Source organism: Aquarana catesbeiana, linkage group LG03 (assembly GCF_042186555.1).
Source record: "Aquarana catesbeiana isolate 2022-GZ linkage group LG03, ASM4218655v1, whole genome shotgun sequence".
Lineage (NCBI taxonomy): Eukaryota > Metazoa > Chordata > Amphibia > Anura > Ranidae > Aquarana > Aquarana catesbeiana.
The window spans coordinates 87,206,323-87,228,300 of NC_133326.1; the positions used below are offsets into that span (position 1 = coordinate 87,206,323).

The window sequence follows — 21,978 nt, forward strand, 5'->3', positions numbered from 1 at the left end:
TGACTTGCTAAAAATTCATATCTATAGTATTGCCTTTGCTTTTTTATAAATAACCCCCCAAAAATGTAATGAAAATTAAGTGAATATTCACTAAGATTTGGTGAAGCGAAATGGCCTGATTCTTTTATTTATAAATGGTACCCTAAGGTGCTGTTCCAACCTAAAACCTACATTTCTTTAAGTGAAACGTACTGTACAATGGTAAAAAAAAAAAATGAAAAAAATGATATGCTGTTCCAACCTAAAATTCTGTTAAGAAAAAAATATATTTTAATAATCCCATGCTCCTCTGCGTGGTAGCTCTAATATGCCAGATAGAGGAGGTATTGTGACTGTAATGGAATGATGAGGCCTGTACACGTTTCCTGGCTTGAATTGATACCCGGCGATATCATCAATTAGTATCACTGAAGACCACTTAGGCTACATTCACCTTGGTGATTTAAGGCTGTTACGAATTGCAGCAGCATAAATCTTAAGATTCCTGCTGCTGTTGTGTATGGCCACCTATAATGACAGGTCGCCAGCGGCCGCAGCTACTCATAGCTTTAAACACAGCCAGTGATTACCCGTGGTGATCTCTGCTGGATGCACTTTGTGTGCTTCTAACCACCTCGTTAGGAGCTTTAGTTCACACTTTGTGTGAATCCAGCCTCAGTCACCAGAACTAATCGCTGGCTTGGCGGGCAGCCGTGAATAGCTATGGCCACCACCGACCCATCATCATGGACAGGGTTGGCAGCTGCACCTAGCCACTCACAGCCGCAGCAAGAATTAGAAGAATCCTGCCGTTACAATGCCTACATTTCCAGTGTGTTTGCAGCCTTAGAATACCAGGCCAGTGGAAACTGGTGAATGAGGGTATATCAAGCTACTAGTGCTTTTATTTCTGTTGGTTTAAAGGTTTACTTGCAGTTGTTAAACTACGTAGGTGATTTTAACACATTAGTGAGTGATTTAAGTTGGCAGCATCCTCTTTTAGGGCTTGTTCACACTTGTGCGGTGACCTGCCCTTTTCGGCACTAGAAAAATGCCAGTCTTCACAAGGGCACACAGGAAACAATTGTTTGCTATGTACCCTATCCACACTTGAACGCAGCCTGTGGTGAGGTATGGAGCAGAAATCTGCCCCCTGTCTGCATTTTTCTGTCCCACACCACAGCTCACCCACAGCTTTGTTTCTTGCTGTGAGAAATTAGTGACATTTCAATAAAGTTTAAAAAAAAAAAAGACGTAAACTCTGCTCTGCGCTTTAAAAGTTCAACACAATACCAGCAGATTTCTATCTTGTTCTGTTATGTAGAAAAAAGTGGTTTGTATTCTTTTCCAGACTGATTCCTGCAGGGGTCTGTTCATTATAACCATCTGGTGAAATCTCAATGTTCTGATGAGAAAAGCAGCAGTGTCTGCATCCCTTTAAGAAGTAGTTAACCCATAGGGAGTATCACACTAGAAATGTAATTACTATTGCAGGGGACACCTAATCTTTTACTTGAATCTTAATACAAACATCTAAGATAATCAGTGAGCCAATCACACAAGCAGGAAATTACATTTCTGGGGGCATTCTATACACCAGCAGTGTACAGAACGCCTCCAGGTTGCCATATTGCATTGAATTTTTTGAACATTTTTACAGTGACCTGTAATAACTATAATCAAAACTACAATCAAAGAGTGAGCTTGTTATGGTTTGCAGAGCTTTTCTAACCTGTTAGAAAATATCTTACAGCAATGAGCGATGATTCTGTTCTCCAATTTAAAGGATACGTTCCCTTTTTTAAAAAAAATAACTGCAGTTTTTTTGCAGGTAAAAAAAAGTTCACATTTTTTTTTTTTACCAAGCCTGCGGAGCATTGCACCTGCAGTCAGAAAATCATGGGTGCAGTTTCAGGCTCCTGCAGTCCTTCACTATAGCTGTCTGCCTGTACCTTCCGTCTGGGCAGACAATTACTGGAGAGCAGGACAAATAATGAACTATGAAAGCGCTCAGCAGCGCCCTTCCAACTCATTGGGAAGTACAAGCTGTCTGCTGCAGTGGCAGACAGTACTTATAGTTAATTCATTCATGGAACTCTGTGAATGAATGATGCAGCTGTGTGGACAGACTCTGCCACAACCACTTTGTTTTCAAATTTTGACATCTGGTGTGGGGAGAGGATCCCTGCTGGCGCGCGGGGGGGGGGGTTTATGGGAGGATGCTGAACATGTTACGCCCTAAATACGGATCAAAAATGTTCGGAAAGATGAACGTATCCTTTAAACAACCCCTTTGCGTACATTTGCGGCACTGAGGGGTCACAAAGTTATAGAGAAAAGTCATTTTGGACCTAGACAACTGCCTGTGTATGATTTGCTTCAGAGTGCTACCCATATTTACTGTTAAATAGGTGGGGTGGGGAATTGTATCGTTTTGGAAGGAAACAGTTTGCTGTTGTGTCTAAAATAAATGCGTTAAAATAGTAGACAATGTATATTTCAATTCTTTGATGTGCTAAATGTTTCACTGCTTTAAAATAAAAGCTGTGATTAAATCACTGTCCTTGTTTTGAGAGCAAGAAAAAAGGAAAGCTTAGAGATAATACATGTAAGGTCATTCATATTAATAGGGTCTTTAGAAAGAATATTATATAATCAGGTTTGGCTTAAAGGTGAGCTGCTAGTAAATATTACACAGTGAGCTCTGTGTGTTTTAGACTGTGTAAAATGTCATCTAGTTTAAATTATGAGGATGAACAGAACTACAAAGTGTAGAATGTTACATTGTGAAATCTTTTAGTGTGTGTGAATTGGTATTTAATAATCTGGGGTAAAAATACCTGTAGAAGTATGTGTTGTTCAGGAGATTGCTCAGTTTGACTGAAGGGCATTTAGACTACATTGGCGCACTTTAAAGCTCATGGTATGACGCGCAGCATGGCACACTGTAATTATATAATGTGTGTGCATCCTGAAGTGCATACCTGGCCAAAACAGACGCACCAGCACCTCAGTGCAACACAACACACACCATAGTAAACAAACGCACAATGCCTTGCTGTGCGATGAACCATGGATGTACATTCATTGAGGGTCTATTGAAATAAAAATTCTACATCATGCTAACTTCGTGCTTAGTGCTAAATGCCGAAATTGATATCAGTGTAAATCTTATCTAGTTAAAAGATGTGAATGAACCCTCCTGATACTTAAACTAGATTGATTGTTTTTCTGCCTGTTGCAGAATGCTTTCATTCTCTCTATTACTTTAAATAACAGCTGTGTTTAGTTTTTGTAATGTTTCATCCCATGTAATTTAGCACATTTTTGCCCCTCTATTTTTTTTTAATATTGCCCATTTAAAAATAAACAAGTTTCTGTCTGAATATTGATCATTTTGTCAGAAGTAGAATTTCCCTGAGAAATATTAATTTAATGGATTCATTTTTTGTTTTAAGGATTTGTGATCTTACCTGTAATTTATGACCTGTCTATATCTGCAGGCATGCCGTTACAATTAGGTTGTACTGTGTTCCAGCTCTCTCTGCAAGTCTTATAAGTCACTATTCTCTAATCCAGCATGCATGTGCAATGCTCTCCCATTAGTCTAGTTCAATCTGTCATATTGATTCAAGCCCAGGAAACTAAGTATTTATACCACTGTTTCCATAGAGCATAGTTGAGTTGCTTAGCCTTGTTTCCATGTCAGAGGTATGGCTTTTTGGCTGCAATTCTTACATGAAGACCGCTTCTGGCCAGACTTCTCCGGACAGTAGATTAGTGTACCTGGGTCCCACTGGTTTCCACCAGTTCTGTGCTGATGGGATTGCTGGACATCTTCTGATGTTGAAGGGAAATAAGCATGATGTGTCTTTCATCTGCTGCATTAAGTTTCTTTGGCCGATCACTGCGTTTATGGTCCTCAAACAATGACTGTTTTTGTGCTCCTTCAAAAGAGCTTGAACAGCACATTTTGAAACCCCAGTCTGCTTTGAAATATTTGCCTGGGAGAGACATTGCTGTGTCTTGTTGCTGTGCAAAGTCTTGCTATGTTGTATGAACTGGGACATGAAACTGTCTTCTGCAATCTGACCTTAGTAGGAGATTTGGCCGTTCCTCACCCTGTGTTAAGCTGTTTCTGTTTCAGTTACTGACTGTGTTTAAACCTACATATGAAATTGATGATCATTAGCACCTGCTTGTTGTTATAAATGGTTAACCATTTCCCTGACTCTTATCCTACAAAATCCCTGGACTTGGGGGGAGGGGGTGTGGGTTTGTGTGTCCCTTTCCCTCCACTCAGGTCGCAGATTACACTCAGCTCTCCACTTTGAGTTGTGCAGTGTGAGATATCAGATCCCTCCCCTCTGTGTCTGAAAGCTCTGAAAAGCTGTGTAAATTCTGGACTTTAAACAGATGTAGAGAAGAGACGGCTGCAGATAAACATGTACAACTTATTTGGATGGATTTGTTCATCTGTGTATTACCTGAGACCAGCTACTTCCCTTGGTATATGTAAGGATTTAAAATCTTTTTGAGAAAAATGGTGTCATAGCTGACATTACAGTGATGTCTAGAATTGAGAGTATTGCTGTAGAACTGCCAAGCAAAACATTGACTTTATTCTTTAACTGTTTGGCTCAGCAACAGGTTCTATAATTAAGGAGCAACAGATTCCAAATTGAAACCAAAACCCGTCCATCTCTTGGATCGCAGTCTCTTTTTCCTCTCAAGTGATGCTAGATAAAATGTGTTAAGTATACAGACTTTGAGGTCACTTTTTAAGCCCAGGTTCACTGTGACAGCAGGAATGAAATGGTACGAGTTCAGCTGAACTTGCACGATTTCATTCCTGCATGTCAGTCCCAATTTCGGGGGCGATTTCAGAGGTTTCTGCACAGATGTCTATTAAAATTGCACCCCGACATCGCCAAAAGTAGTACAGACACTTCAAGTCGCTTGCCACGTTGCTGCAGTGTAAACCAGGGCGAAATGCTATTTTAATTCATCATCCACAAATATACACATATAGGAAGGGTTATTACCGTGTTTAATATTGTGTGAAAAATGCAGAACAAGGATGTTGAAAATTAGTACTCATGAGTAAAAATAAAACTTTCTATACTATAAACAGTTAAACACTTGATGTAAATAAAACAAATGTGTTATGGTTTTGTATGATTATTTAGGTTATTGTATGCTTATCTAAAGTGAAAAATAAACAATCTTCCATATCTCTACCTAAGATATAAGAAACATGTCTGATTAACTTTTTACTGCCTCAATCCAAGACTGATCCACATATTTTTCTTGTCTACATGCAGATCCTGTACAAACAAAGAAAATAAGAAAGGTTCCTCCTGGCTTGCCTTCTTCTGTAAGTACTGTCTGCATTGTTTATCTGATTACTGGAAATAAATTAGACTGGTAGAGCTGTGTACAGGGGTCATACAAATCATTATTTAAACAGGTTTTCAACGGTGACCATAAACTGGCTGCCTTGATCAATAGTAGAGCTTCATTAGGTTCCAACCTACGTTTGATGTTTAGTCTTTAGATTTGCGGCAGTGATTTGTAGCACGGTCATATGCTCTGGTCCCCTCGTCCCTGTCATTTGAATTCCTCTCATGGGAGGAGAACAGGGCCAAGGAGCTGTCAAAGAAGATCTCCTGTACAGGTCTTTTGATGTTTAATTAGTCATTATGTTGCTGAGCAGGAGGACAGACAGAGATTAATAGCCAAGAATCTTCGAAATTTACATTTGTAATAATCCCAATGGAGCTGAAGACATTAAGATTCGGAGGACACGTACGGCTCAGCTTGCCTCAGTAGGACTGAGGTTATTAATATGCATAAATCACCAAGTCAGATGTTCAGTGTGAAACCCTGGTGGATTTTAAAGCTTTCATTAAGCCTTTCCTAACTTCAGCCTAGCATCAGGAAGGCTTTCAAGCAACTAGTTTGTTGATCCCTCTTTGCTCGAAAATATATCCTTAGAGAATAAAGGGCTTTGATGAAAAAGGTTGCGAGGGTTTTGGTGGAGAGAAAAAAAATCATTAATGGCTGTGATAATCTATTGCTATAGGGGTGTTTTGTGGTATTAAATATGCTTTATTCTTTAAAGAAGGAAAATTGTTTGTAAATGAATCCGCATTTAAAATCCACGTGAAGTGAAAATCCCTGCACGCTGAAGGAAGTGTTTTTTTTTTTTTTTTTTTTTTCCCTTTCTGCTCTGCACCCCCACCCCCCCCCCTTCTTGTGGTTTAGAACAAATGAGAGGGGAGGGAGAGGGAGAGCTCTGCTGCCTTGCGGGGTACATCTCTTTGTTGTGTAAATGGATGGAGGGCTTTTATTTGGCAGTACTTAACACTTGGGCGCAGGTGCAATTGGATGAGTAATAACTCAGAGCAGTTTGATTTCAATGCAACATCCTCTGTAGTCAGTAACGCAATTGCATGAGTATAAGCACTGCACAAGGATTGGTGGTATGGCTTGATTACAAAGTTCTGGTATTTGTGTGAATATTGCTTTCTGCTAAGACAAAATTTTGGGTTTGAAAATGGTTTCTGACCTTGCTTCCAGATGGAGCTAAAATGGTTTGTAGAGCTCAGGGCAGCTGTGCTCCGAACCTGCAGTCTACCTGGAAGCCAGGACTGCAGCTGCAGGCTCTCTTAAAAGCTTTTGCTTGCATAAGCACTTGGGCCCCACTAGAGGCTGAATAGCTGCTTGATAAACAAAATGAACACAATGCTTCAAATCATTTTCCCTAGGCCAGGAATATTTTTTTTTTCTTTCTTTTCCATCAGCTAAAAATAGTTTAGCAATTTACATTTTAACTGTTGTGTCTAATTCGGGATAGACTGTACACTGTAGTCGGCTGATTTCTGCTAGATTAACAGAAATATTGTATTAGAAATGAAGGAGCATCCAAAGCATGGAAGCGCATAGACTCATTTCATTTCTGATGATGCCACTGTCTACAAGTTAACACATCAGTATTGAGTAAGGAAGTCCAAGTAGAGACTGCGGTATCACAGGGTGAATAGGTGAATATATATACAGACTTCTCATCCCCTCATATTCATTTTTTCAGTGCTGAATTTGGATTATTACTTACATTACTGTTCTTGATGTGTAAAATGAAGGCATGGAAATTTGTGCAGCAGTGGAAAAATTTAAGATACAGAGAATGCTGCACTGCCAGAGATAGACACCAGCTGCTCAAACTGTCCATTGATCCACAATGAAAGCTGGACATATTGCTTACGCACTGTGTAGAATGTAGAAATGCATTTTGTATACATGGTGGCATTAAAGATTATTTCACGGCTGCTGAGAAATATATTTGAGATATGTACTTTCCACAAGCAAAATAATGAGTTCTTTTTACTATATGTAAAAACTGGCTGTACGCTTTATTTACTTTTTGTTGGCTGTATGCCTAATAAATCTTATATTTTTCTGAATTGCTAGGAGTTGAGGCTAATATTTTATAATTAGATTAAATTGGGGCTCCACCAATACCAATTTTTTTAAAACCGAGGAACTATTTCTCCGATACCAATTACCTATTTTTAGTGTCATGTTTCATATTATTAAATGAGCTAATATATTAATCTAATACTAAATACATTTTATGTGGTTCTGTTTATTTTATTATGATATTATAGATTGCGTTTTGAACAGCATCCAATTTGCATGACGTGACCCAAACCAGCCGGTCGCTGTGCGATGTTTAAAAAGAGTCCTGTACGATTTTTTTTTAGTCCAGTTCAGGTGCAATTTCAACTGTCCTACACTTTAAAAATTCACACCTAAACCGCTGAACGAAATAGCGTCAGACTCTTTTACAAATCACACTGAAACTGGCCCCCGCACATATGTCAACTCGTTTTGAAGGCAGCAGCGGTTACAGTCTGCGGACTTGAAGGTATCAGTTTTAGTATTGGAGCATTTGCACAAGTACTAGTGCAAGCAAAAAAGAGGGTTTCACCATATCAGGTTGACACAGTGCAGTAGCCACATCCCTAGGATATGATGAAAAAAGGAGAGATCCCCCTTCAGTGGGACTTTAAAGGCCACATACACTGATGTAATAGGAAAAAATTGTTTATTGAATATACATAAAAGTTTGCGATCAACTTGAATGATCGATATTAAAAAAACATCAAAAATTCTTACAAAGTGTACATATATATAAGGAAAACAAAGACAAAGAACAACAATTTACATGAAAAAAATGACAAAAAGATAATAATACTCTCCAGTAGATAGTAATCCCCGGTACCCGACTGTCCCAATGGGGGTGCAGATGAACACCAACCAAGCAGCAATATGGTCGTCTCTGCATTGCCTACACAGAAGCACTGCAGAGCGGGGGTGACGCTAACCATATAGACCTGTTCAAGCATATTTGGATGACTGATGGAGATAAGGATTTTTTTGGTGTTATCCACTTACCCGGAGCCTTTTTGAAAGCTCTCATTAGCTACCTTCCTTATTTTCCACACAGCGGACACTGTTTAGCTAAATTGTTGGAAATCGGTTGCTGTTGCCCACTTGATCAACAACACTTGGGAACTTTTTGTTTCACAACCATATTACTGCTTGATTGTCGTCCATCTGCACCCCCATTGGGACACTTGCCTCACTGATTTTCTTTATGGAATCACTTTACATGAGTAAAAACAATTTATGACTATATCTGCCTCTATCCTATATTCCCTGACGAAGGTGTTTAACCAGAAACGCAACGTATATGTACATGAGCCAGTCAGGAAGTGGTTAAAGGCCACATACACTGATGTAATATGAAAAAATAGTTTATTGAATATACATAAAAGTTTGCTATCAACTAGAATGATAGCTATTAAAAAACATCAAAAATTCTTACAAAGTGTACATATATATAAAGAAAACAACAAAGACAAAGAACAACAATTTACATGAACAAATGACAAAGAGAAAATAATACTCTCCAGTAGATGGTAATCCCCGGTACCCGACGAGTTTCTGATTAAACATCTTCATCACTGTCCCAATGGGGGTGCAGATAGACGCCAACCAAGCAGTAATATGGTCGTGAAACAAAAAGTTCCCAAGTGTTGTTGATCAAGTGGGCAACAGCAACTGATTTCCAGCAATTTAGCTAAACAGTGTCCGCTGTGTGGAAAATTAGGAAGTTAGCTAATGAGGGCTTTCAAAAAGGCTCCAGGTAAGTGGATAGCACCAAAAAATCCTTATCTCCATCAGTCATCCAAATATGCTTGAACAGGTCTATATGGTTAGCGTCACCCCCGCTCTGCAGTGCCTCTGAGCAGGCACTGCAGAGACGACCATATTACTGCTTGGTTGGTGTTCATCTGCACCCCCATTGGGACAGTCGGGTACCGGGGATTACTATCTACTGGAGTATTATTATCTTTTGTTATTTTTTTTCATGTAAATTGTAGTTCTTTGTCTTTGTTTTCTTTATATATATGTACGCTTTGTAAGAATTTTTGATGTTTTTTAATATCTATCATTCTAGTTGATCGCAAACGTTTATGTATATTCAATAAACAATTTTTTCATATTACATCAGTGTATTTGGCCTTTAAAGCCCTACTGAAGGGGGATCTCTCCTTTTTTCAAGTACTAGTGCAAATGCTTAATATCGGCACAATGCTAGATTAAATCATTCAATCACTTTCCCATCATGCAGCAGTGCATGACCATGGTTCAGGAATACATTTAAACTACAACAGTTCACATAGTACATTTATTTATATTACCAAGGGACAGTCATTTAAATCAGAAATGTGGTCATAATTTGGCCTCAGTTCTTCTCAGCCATGTTGTTTTATTTGTAACAATAGCTTTGTTTAAGGTTCTGCCTTTCATTTAGTTCTTTTTGTCTAGCTGTTAAGCCCTCTGACAGTGTTTTGCTATAAATGGAGTTGGTTGTCATTTTCTTCTGACAGATCACTTAAGATTTGTGCACTTAAAAAAATTAACAAAGATGTAATTTGGAGGCCAGCAACACAAATGTAAATGATATTAGGCAAAACCGCCACCTTGTGACTTTATTTACTTACATGATACAAGTTCCTAAAATTATGCTTGGTTAGGAACTGTTTATTTTGGTTCCAGTACATACTATTTAATAAGTAGAAGTGTTATTGTTTTGCTGCATTTTCATTAGTGTTTGGATAATAGCACCATCTGCAGGTTAATTATGAAAATTGCAACAGCCTAGTAGCTAGTTCCCAGCCAGCAGTTCTTTTTACTTTGGATTGTTTTGAGTGTAATGATAAGAATCCTAATGTCCTGCATATGGATAAGGAAACTGCTAGGTATACTGGGGTCCTATCAAGGAATCCATTGTTATTTTATTTGTTGAGCAAAAGTACAGTAAAATGTGTGTTTTTAAGCAAGCAAAATTTTTGGTATTTCTGTGTTTACCCAAGTTAGGTTTTAATGAGATTTGCTCATTTCTAAATGACTGCTTTTCATATGTTTTATTAAATATAGAGATTAACCACTTGAGGAAGATTAGTCATTGAAATCACACAACCTGCTCTTTAAAACTATTGGGATAAGGTGTTGAGCATGTAGTTCTGGTTGGTTGGCCGACATAGATTTTCATTATGAGAAGGAGCAATAATAGCAGTGAAGTATAATGGTAAGGTTTTACCAGAGCACATCATAAACAATAGAAAAATGGCATCAGTAAGAGCTTGGGAAAAAAAACAAAGGGTAGATCTGCTGAAATTCCATATAGTTGACATTTTGGGTCAACCCAGAAATAAAACACTCGTATATAAATATATTAATAAACTTTTTTTTTTTTTTTTTTCTTGACTGCCCCTATGTGATGGCATTGTGCAGGTGGCCAGTCCTTTTTATTGGAGATATCTATTAGACCCCCTAATGTCTCCTCTGAAGTTTGTCTTAACAGAAAGTACTTGATCTGTTTACATGGGTACAGCCTACTGTCAGCTGTGAAACCTGTATGTTCTCAGAGCAGAGCACTTCCAGGTTCACTGCACAGAGGAGGCATCAGACCTCTCCTCTGTGCTCCTCACTGGTTGTCCTGAATGTGTTTTTTCTGGTCCTGCACCACAGATTTATTTATTTCAGGTACTTATATAGCGCCGTCAATTTACGCAGCACTTTACATATACATTGTACATTCACATCAGTCCCTACCCTCAAGGAGCTTACAATCTAAGGTCCCTAACTCACATTCATACATACTAGGGACAATTTAGACAGGATCCAATTAACCTACCAGTATGTCTTTGGAGTGTGGGAGGAAACTGGAGGAAACCCACGCAGGCACAGGGAGAACATGCAAACTCCAGGCAGGTAGTGTCGTGGTTGGGATTCGAACCAGCGACCCTTCTTTCTGCTAGGCGAGAGTGCTACCCACTACACCACTGTGCCGCCCACAGATAAAGGGTTAATGGGGTAACCTGACAACAGAAGGCAAATTGTGCCCATACAATCCACATTATTAGCACCACATATTGCCTCCATCTTGCCCTCAACAGAGTGTTGAGTGTAAAAGAGATGAGACTGATGTTGTCATATAAATGTGTTAAAGTGGATCTTCACTGCATCTGAGCACCACAAACCAAAAATATAAATTTGTAATATTCAAAGCAAACTCCCCCTTCTAGCCATGTCTCTATGCTTTATTTTGTTAAGAAATCCCTTTGAAAAACACACTCCTAGCATTTCTGGTTGTGGCCATCTTTGGTGAGGGCAAATAAAATCATGTAACATTTACTTCCTGGAATCCATCTGCCCTTAGCTCAAGCATGCAGGCAGGAGAGTGAGCTTAGCTGAGAAAACCCATCCTCCCCCCCCCCCCCCCCCTGAAGAAGCCTAGGCAAGAAACAAGGAAGTAACTGTAGAAATGTAAAAACAAATACGTTTCTATTTACTAATGCTAGCAGCATGAGGATTAAATATAATCAATGTTGATTGAGAGAGTAAAGTTTTTCACTTTAATGTTTTTCTGTGTAGTTTGTAATGATAAATGTGCATGGGAGACAGACATATTTACTCATTAGGTATGTAGGTTATGCTTCCTATGGATGTGCTTTACAGCTCCTTGTCACAATGAAAATTTATGTGTAGCCAAAACTTTTTGTTTTTTGAGTAGATTAAAGGAGGAACTTTTTTCAACTGTTCACAGATGGCAAAAAAAATAAACAGAGGCAGTGGTTTTAAGTGTTAAGATTTTCCTTAACAAGCTCCTACCAGCCACTTGGGTCAGCAAAACAGTCAGTCAACTAACATTTTCAGGTGTTTAGCAGTAGCACCCTACAATTTCTCTCATAGGTTTTCTTTAAAGTTGTGGTAAACTGGTGGTTGTTTTTTTTATTTCTTCTTTTAGGACCTGCAAGGTAAACGCTTAATGTGCTAGTATGCATCACATACAAGCACATTATGTGAAACCTACCTGAAAACGAAGCCTTCCAGCGATGCAATGTAATTGCCGGAGGCAGCGTCTATCTTCTCCCATCTTCCTTCCGGGTCCGTTGCTCTGGCTCTGTGACAGGCCGGAGCCGCAATGACGTCACTCCCACGCATGCGTGGGGAGCTGTCATTCATGGCACAGGTATCTAAAGGAACGGCAGACGTTTAGGAGATATTTACAGTACCTATAGGTAAGCCTTATTATAGGCTTACCTATAGGTACAAATTATGCCCATTATGTTTTACTTCCTCTTTAACTGCATTCATCACCATCTGCTCCGTGTTTGTGGTATAGAGTAGAGAAGGGGTATATTTTGATGCCTGCTAGATTTCCATTTACTTCCTGTCCTCGAGACACAACAGGCAATAAGAGGAAATCTCAGAGTTGTCATAGGAACAGGTGTCCCAGGTCCCCACCTCTAACTCTGCTGACATTACTAACATTTTGAATTTCCCATCACTTTCTATCCCAATGACAATGCTTATTGGAAGAAGGAGGATGTAACTTTTGTACATTTCCATACCCTCTAACTTTTTTCCAACCTGCAGGCCTTGTTTATGCCTTTAGCGTTAAAATTGGGCACACTTTGGTAATGCTGAGAATAAGGCTTTTACAGATCTTCATAAGTAGGAAATTAGACATGTATGTTGTATTTTTAGTGTGATTATATTAATGTTCTGTGGTCTTCTAGATAATTATATCCTTACACTGGAACGTGGTAGCTAAACTCCTACTCTCTCCTGCATTGCTTTGTGGGTCTGGATAGACTATTTGTTTTGATTATACTGGAAGCATCAAGGCCTAGTAAATGGCAGTCTAGGATTATATGAATAATTTAGTCTTCCTGAGTGCTTGAGGTTTGCTGGTTGAGTTTAGTGGGGATGGAATTTAATACTCTTTAGTGACAGTAAGCTTACATGACAATTGATTTTCGTTGCAGTTCTGAAGAGTAATTCAGATAGAACTTGCCGTTTGGAAACGTTAACCCTTGTGTATTCACAATACAATTGTTGGCTTTGTGCTTCTTTTAGAAGAGTAATGAGTAGTAGGTATTAAAAAAAGAACACGGCGATTGTTCATTCATGTGCAAACATTTCTAACTGTTAACATTTGTATCTCTTTTAAATTCATAGTCTGGTGGTAAAGACATTTGAAATTGAAAGGTAGTTTATCTGCAGCAGATCATTTGCTATTACAAGTATGCATTTGTAAGCCCTGGTTCACACTGATGTGATTTCGGATGTGTTCTAGAACACATGAAGTGAAATAAGCTGATTCTCTATAGAGGCTGTTTATGTATATGCAGTGTGAATGTGATGAGATTTTAAAAAGGGTCCTATGCATTTTTGGTGTGGTGCGATTTTGGCACTGGATGGGCTCCTTAAAATCGCATTAAAAAAACGTGTTATTCAAAATGCATCGCATTAGTGTGAACCTAGCCTTAAGCCGCGTACAAACAGGCTGAAAATCGGGAGACATTGGAAGGTTTATAAAAAAAAAAAAAAAGAAAGAAAGAGGCCAACCATCGGCCTGTGTGTATGCCACCTTGTCCAACGGAAGCCGGAAAACCAGCAGCCGACCGACTCACGATCAGCACACTCAGTGGCGGAGAGCGCTAAACGGAGTCTTCTGGCGGGGGGGACGTCCCCCTGTCAGAACACAATAGCTCAGCGGGGGAGATCACTATACTATCCTTGGATAGTACAGCGGCTCCGTCCTGAGCTGACAGTGAATTGAACGTAAAAAAAAACTCAGTGTGTACCCGGATTTAATGTCACTTTCTGTCCCTTTTGTGGTTACACTACTTTATCTATGGAGGGAGTCAAAATGATCCAAAGGCTGGACTTCAAACATGTCTGCCTTTATTACATGAGATACATCACATTGGTTGAGAAATTAGCCTTGAATTTATAGACACTCAGCCCTTTAGAAATGTATTTGTAGAAACTTCTAGCTGTATGCATCTCCACGATTTCTTAAATACGTCAACCATTTTGGTCAAACCACTGGCCATTTGAACAAATCTCTCTACCAGATCAAATTCAGTCCATGCAAAATGTTGTTAAAGACCATGCAATCTCAGACTTTATTCTAGAGGTTTACAAAACTTTTGCCATTAGGGATCTAGAATGAGCTGAATATGGGGCCTCCACTTCTGTCCAAGTGGAAATTAGGTGCTGCCTCCTTATGTTATATTACTACTGCATGTCATTCAGTACTGCCCACTAAAATGATGGCATTTGACCGGTAAATGGCAGATTCACAGTCAGTGGAGCTGGGCAGAAAGGGTGTACATAGTCAGGCACTCCTGATCAGTCATTGTCTCGCAGCTCCCTCAGTTCTATTAATCTCATCACACCTGAAGATTTCAAGGAAAGCAGGAGCCAGCAGCACAGGGGGTACAGTGGTTTAAAATGTCCCTTGTGCTGATTTTTCCTTTATTTTGACTAAATGTAGGGATTATCATTTGCTGAAGCTGACTGCTTGCTGTTAACTTTAGTAACCAGAAAGGCCTTTGCTGATCCCCACTCTGATTTATATTTTTATGACAGGCTTTGGGTCTGTCAATGGCATCCATTTGACGTTAGTTGAGATGCTTCTGAGATCATTCACGATTTGTTGACGGGTGCATTCAACCTGCAGGTGACCTAACATTTGACCTGCTTCCAGTGGGTTATGTATGCCCATAGACGATTTGTATAGGGATGCAAAACCTGTCTAAAACAAACAGAAACCTACCAACACAGGCCCTTATGTCGGCCATAGACAGTTAGAATCTCTGCTGGTTCAGCAGTAACCGGCCAAGATCGAACTGTGTATGGGCAGGCTGAATGTTCCAAGTCGATCAACCTGGGTACAACCAGCCTGCTGCATTTTTACTTGTGATTACCGATAGCGGCTGGTAAAGCTGCTAGCAATAATCACGGTCTTCTCCCGGTAGAGACAGCTTCTCCCATCCCCCCTCCAACACACGCCACCGCCGGGAGAAGACCATGGCTTGGCAGGAGGCATACACGCATCAACACTGTCTGTTGTAGGAAAGAAATTTGCACCATGTATGGCCTGCCTTAGTTTGTTGGTTCACTTTGTCTAAGCCTTTCAAAATGCAGTTCCAATGTCTACAGATAGTACTCTTATGGGTCACTGAGGTAGTGTCCTTGGAGAGTAAAATAATAGTTGGCTGGGCTTCGTCATAAAGTGTAGAGATAAATGTGTGGCACATACAAATTCCTGAGGGAGGCAGGAAGACTACACCCACTGTAAAGAAGATAATATTGGAAAAATTTGGTACTGGACTTCATAGGCACTGAGATGCACAAAATTAAAGATAAAACTTATTGTTTATTACAAAATAATTAAAAACCTCAAAACCTTCTATTTCACTGTAAAAAAGGGTTTGTCCTAGGAAGCCTTAAAGTGGTTCTAAAGGCATAAGGTTTTTTGTTCTGCAGTAAAGCATGCTGGTTATACTCACTGTAGAACCTAAGGGGTTAATCCTCTGCATTGTGTAAAAAGGTTGCTTGAGCCTGTATGCACAGATCCTCCCCTTCTTGTCCGGATAAGACGCAGTAAATGGAGTCGGGCTGCACATGCTCAGTTTGGGGTGTATTGCTAGAGAAGAGGTGTTTTGTTTTTTGTTTTTTTAGGAGAGTACATGTGATCAGCACAGGGCCAATCAGCACTGTCCAGACAGAGGGTCCGGGGTACTGCATCCTGATAGGTCAGCCAGTATATTATGAAAACTTCTTCTACAAGCTTTAACCAGGCACTGCTAGAAGTCACAAGACTGCTATATACTGCTGATGAGAAAAACTATTTGTTTATATTTACTAAAATAATTGCATTTCCATATTATGTGTACAGTGAAAGACCAGATATAGTGAATGCAGGGTCTTGGGTTTAGTAACACTTTAAGCTTTGACCAAAAAAAAAAAAAACATGGAAGCTGATTGGTTTCTATGCAGAGTTGCACCAAATTTTGCATTCTCCAGTTTAAGTAAATCAACTCCAACTGGTAAATGTAAAGCAGATTGTACAATGTGTGCAGTAAGGTTAATCCTGGATATTTACTTTTGGAAGTGTGAAATGGAGTGCTGGTTTGCTAGAAGAGGAATGGTAAACATTTTTTAACGTGATACGATGTACTTTTCTGTGTTTTTATATGAGCAGAATAAGGTGATGAAAAGTCATGATTTCATAAAGAATATATTTTGCTGGGAGTTGCGCTCAATATTATTTCATTCCTAACTGCTACCTTGTACACCGCCCACCCGGGACTGTAAGCAAGTTAAGAGTCTTCCATCTGTAATTAGACATCAGATCCCCGTGCGTCAGACCATGTAATCTGTTTGTGTTCAGAGAAACACACAGTTTGTTGAGCCGCACAGTGTTGGGTTGTGAATGGAAACAATTCAGGTTAGGCAGTGCAGGTCAGTTCATTGCTACTTTTGCTGATGACATACTGTCTGAAAAAAAGTTTAAAAAGTCAAACCGGTTTCCAGCTGATTTAATGTGTCAGGCTGGTCAAGAGATTAACCCTGACCTTATTGTGCAGGGCAGAGGAAATTGCTCCTACTTCTTTGTAGGCAGCTTAAAATATTTGTTTTGTATTAAGAAATATATAGAAGGAAAATTATGAAAACATGAGCACTTGAAGTTCATATTCTTTCATGAAGATTATTATATGTATGTTATGTGGGGGGAAAAAAAAATTATATATAAAATATGTCTGTCTGTGTCTCTTATCTATATATACATATACACACACTGAGAGAGAGTGAGAGAATAGATATATATGTGTGTGTGTATGTATGTATATGTGTATGTGTGTGTGTGTATATGTATATATATATGTATATATATATATATATATATATATATATATATATATATATATATATATATATATATATATACATATATACACACACACGATGTGAGAGAATAGATGTGTGTGTTTTTGTGCACAGGTTAGCCATTATTTTAATGCTGTAAGTTTACATCTGTAGTGCATTGATGTGCGCCTTTTTTAATGTGTAGACATGTGACAACAGACCTGCCAAAAGCAATAAAAAAAAAAAAAAAAAAAAAAGATTATGCATAGGTTTTGAGAATGCTTGAAAATTCTATATTTTCTTATGTAACCTAAAAATGAAATGACTTGGTGGTTCTTATGAAAAATGAATCTGCAGTGCCATGATCTATGGATACTGAAGCAAATGAAGGTGGGTGGTGGTGAGGATGTACGTGTAGGATTGGATTGGTCTTTGTATCCAGTCAAGTTTTACCTTTCCCTATGTAACTTGCATAGTGAATATTATACCCGTACTCTGGGGCTCATTTTCATATTTTAGCTGGTTTGCTTTTCATTAACCAGAAATTTACATTCCAAAAGAAAAGGGATCCCTTCCCATGTGTTAAAGTGGATCTCCACTTTTGTTCAGAAGAAAAAAAAATACCGTCCAAATAAACTATATATTACAGAGATTTTCGCAAACATTCAGAATCGTGCCTCTCTCTGAAGAATTTGCTCTGACTGCTGATGGGGGGGTCTTTGTGCACTTGAGCTCCTGTAATATCTAAAGGAGCTTCATTTTAGCCATGAAGATCTTTGGGGCCTGTTCACACTGCCCTGGACAACAGCGCTTTAGAGCCCATTCACACCTGAGCGTTTTGTAGCTTAAAGCCTCAAGCTACAAAACACTTGAGGGAAAAAAATCCATTATTCTCTATGGAGATGGTTCACATCTCCACTCCAAGTCACCTGAACCCATCCGCCTTGAGCTCAAACAAGTTCTGGACCCTTTTTTGTTGCGCGAATCGGGCAGATTTGGGCATTTTTGGAGCAGGAAGCAGATGACAAAATCTAACAACATAGCAACAAATGATGAAACAGATGATCATTTTTCCTATTTGCTAATAAAAAAAAAAATGGCAAAGCTCTAAAACGCCGGACAACGCTGCATGGAAACGTGCAAATATACCCGAAGAAGCGTGCATCAATACGCCGTTAGAAGCACTCAAAAACGCTACGCTCAGGTGTAAATGGCTGCAGTGATCTGACGTTTCAACACATCACACCGTCCCCCATCCCCCCCCCCCCCCTTTTTTTTTTTTTTTTAAATCAACCTAGTTTGAAGTGTACAAAGTGACATTGTCTACATGTCACTGTATAGCTAAGCCATGTGCTGCGCTGCTGTACAGTGGACTGCAATCCTGTCCTGTGTGCTGCAGTAAAATTTAGCATGCCTGCACCACTGGGGTGCGTTTCAATGTGAATAGGACAGAGAAAACTATTTTTTCTGTGTGTCCTAGCAGTGATTGAAGTACTTCCAGTGCGGAAAAATGCTGATCACTGCATTATATGTGAACTGGCCCTTAGAAATTAGATTAACAATGAAATTCTTATTGCAGAACATCCCTCTAATTTTTCTTCTTGCTCTGAGTAGTCCTCTGGGAAAAATAGTGTCAATCCCACAAACAAGAATTTTGTATTTCTGGGCGAGTTCTGCCCATCAATATTGGATAGATCTCCCCAATTTATCATATTGCATCAAACCAAACCTCATGCTTGCCATTGTTTTGAAAATCATTTCTGTGCATTGTATTGTGTTAAATAGGGAGCACCGTGAAAAAAATGCAAATGTAAACCATTAAATAGTAACCATTAAAAATATACTGTATATATTATATACAATTGAGACACAAGTCCTATTGTATTTGAATGTTATTAAAAATTACCTTTCCTTTTCAATCTGCAGTGCTGTAAATTTCTGTAAAATGCCATATGGCCACCTGGAGGTGTTCTATACACAGATGATGTGCAGAACGCCCCCAAATATGTCATTTCCTGCTTGTATGATTGGCTCACTGATTTTCCCAGAAGTCTGCACTAAGATATAAGTCAGATTTTTGGCATTCCTGGCAAAAAATTTTTTATTTTTGGTGAGATACTCCTTAACCACTTTCGGACCCCCACATGCCGATATACGTCCTAACTTTGAAGAGGGATATGTTTGTTATAGCAGCAGCTTGCTGCCATAAGCCCGGTATCCTCTTCTTCGGCCGGCGATCCGCTTTCTGATATGAGTGGTCTCTGCGGGTATTCGCTGCAAGATCACTTTTATCGGTGGCGGGAGAGGGCCCCCTCCTGCCGCGCTCCGGTGCCCTCCACCACTTACCAGAGCCGTTGGTAGCAGCGGAGGCAATCGGATGCTTGTCCTTCCTGGGTATGGAGACGAGTGAGGGGAAGATGGCCCCCACCCGTCTCCATACCATTGCAGGGCAGAAGCGACGTCAAAACGTCACTCCCGCCCATAGCTCTTAATGGGCCATTTTTAATTTTTTTTTTTTCAAATTACAATTTTTATTTTTTTATGATTGCATTTTAGTGTAAATATGAGATCTGAGATCTTTTTGACCCCAGATCTCATATTTAAGAGGTCCTGTCATGTATTTTTTCTATTACAAGGGATGTTTACATTCCTTGTAATAGGAATAAAAGTGACACAATTTTTTTTTTTTTTTAAGAACAGTGTAAAAATAAAACATAAAAGGTAAAATAAATAAGAATTTTTTTTTTTAAACGCACCCCGTCCCGAGCTCGCGTGCAGAAGCGAATGCATACGTGAGTAGCGCCCGCCTATGAAAACTGTGTTCAAACCACACACGTGAGGTATCGCCACAATCGGTAAAGTGGGACCTCCTCTGTAACTCAAAACATGCAACCTGTAGAATTTTTTAAACGTCGCCTATGGAGATTTTTAAGGGTAAAAGTTTGTCGCCATTCCACGAGCGGGCGCAATTTTGAAGCGTGACATGTTGGGTATCAATTTACTCGGCTTAACGTTATCTTTCACAATATAAAAAAAAATGGGCAACCTTTACTGTTATCTTATTTTTTAATTCAAAAAAGTATTTTTTCCCAAAAAAATTGCGCTTGTAAGACCGCTGTGCAAATACGGTGTGACAAAGTATCGCAACGACCGGCATTTTATTCTCTAGGGTGTTAGAAAAAAATAATGTATATTGTTTGGGGGTTCTAAGTAATTTTCTAGCAAAAAAAAACTGTTTTTAACTTGTAAACAACAAATCTCAGAAAGAGGCTTGGTCCTTAAGTGGTTAAGGAAAATCATGTCTAAAGAGATGCAGACCCTGTCACTTTCCCCTTTAGAGCCCTGCAGGTGCCGCAGCTGACTGATAATTATAAAACCACTCCCATTTTATTCACTTTGCACTTGGACACAGATAAACGGACAGCTATTTCTTAAGAATAGCAAAAGTTAGGAATCTGCAACAAAGTTTGTTAAAATCCTTGCAATGTACATAGATCGCCCAGAGGGGAATGTTTTTTTTTTTTCTCACCAAAAGTGGAGTTACTCTTTAAAGAACTGTTCAAGTAAATATGCCCAATAAAAATATTGGGTGGAAGTTGTAGTAGTACATGACCACTTTTTGCTTGTCATTTATCAGACTGTCTGTAAGACCAGGTTGACATCTGTCCATGTCCACTTCCATCCATGTTTAGCTTTTAGTATTTTTAAAGAGGAGCTCCATTCTGGGGGGAAAAAAAAAAAAGTCAGCAGCTACAAATACTGTAGCTGCTGACTTTTAATAAAAAAACGCTTACCTGTCCAGGGATCCCGCGATGTCAGCACCCCGAGCTGATTTGTCAATCATCTTTGGGTGCAAGCGTCGGCAGTGTCTAGCTTCTGGCTTCACAGCTGGTTTCCTATTGCACATGTGTGAGTCACGCTGCGCTTTCTGAATAGTGCCACCATCTTCTGGGACCAGCGTGTGTCCCAGAAGGCAGCGGGGTATGAGGAGCAGTAGGAAATGCATGTAGATCAATTTTACCCGAAAGTGGGAGCAGGCACCTGCTCCATCCACCCCCCACAAAGTGCCAAATGTGGAGGGGGGAGGGTGCGAACAAGTGGAGCTTCCCGTTTTGCGTGGAGCTCCAATTTAACATTTGTTGTAGTGAAGAAGACTTGTCTCATTTTTCAAACCAAATTTCCGAGCTCTTAGCAGCCTCATTGAATAACATTATGTCTTATGACACATCTGTTGTTTTGCTATATAATTCATGCGTTAGAGTGCAAAGGTGTGATCAAGAACTAAAGGCATTTATGCACTTTTACATGCACTTTGAAAAACACTAAAATGCAGTTTAATAAATACTTTGAATCTAATGCGCTTGTTCACAATTATTGTAAAAATGAGGCATGCCCGTTTTCAATGCAATTTCAAGCATTTTCAGGCTCATTGAAGTCTAGGAAAGAACATAAAAACACACGTATAGTGCATTTTAATGTGTGTTTATGCATTGTCAGCCCTGGAAGTAGATCCTTCCAAAGTTTACAACAATGATGTCACTGCATGAAATCAATCTCCATTGGTCAAACCAAAAATTAATGTCAGCCCAATGCATATCCATGTCCTTCAACAGTTATTACAAAAAAAAAAAAAAATGGACATTAGCGGACACATATGTGAACCTGCATTTAGACTTTACACAGCTTATATAATGT

The 21,978-nt window shown here is 39.3% G+C and overlaps 1 protein-coding gene across 13 annotated transcripts in view; it reads left to right on the top strand.

The window, feature by feature from the left end:
* Positions 1-21,978, top strand: part of TCF12 (transcription factor 12) — a 278,333-nt gene that overhangs the window by 190,336 nt on the left and 66,019 nt on the right. For all 13 annotated transcript variants that reach the window (XM_073618786.1, XM_073618794.1, XM_073618798.1 and 10 more), the window contains one exon: positions 5,304-5,356. In XM_073618786.1, the coding sequence (XP_073474887.1) occupies positions 5,304-5,356 (53 nt within the window). The remainder of the gene's footprint in view (positions 1-5,303; positions 5,357-21,978) is intronic.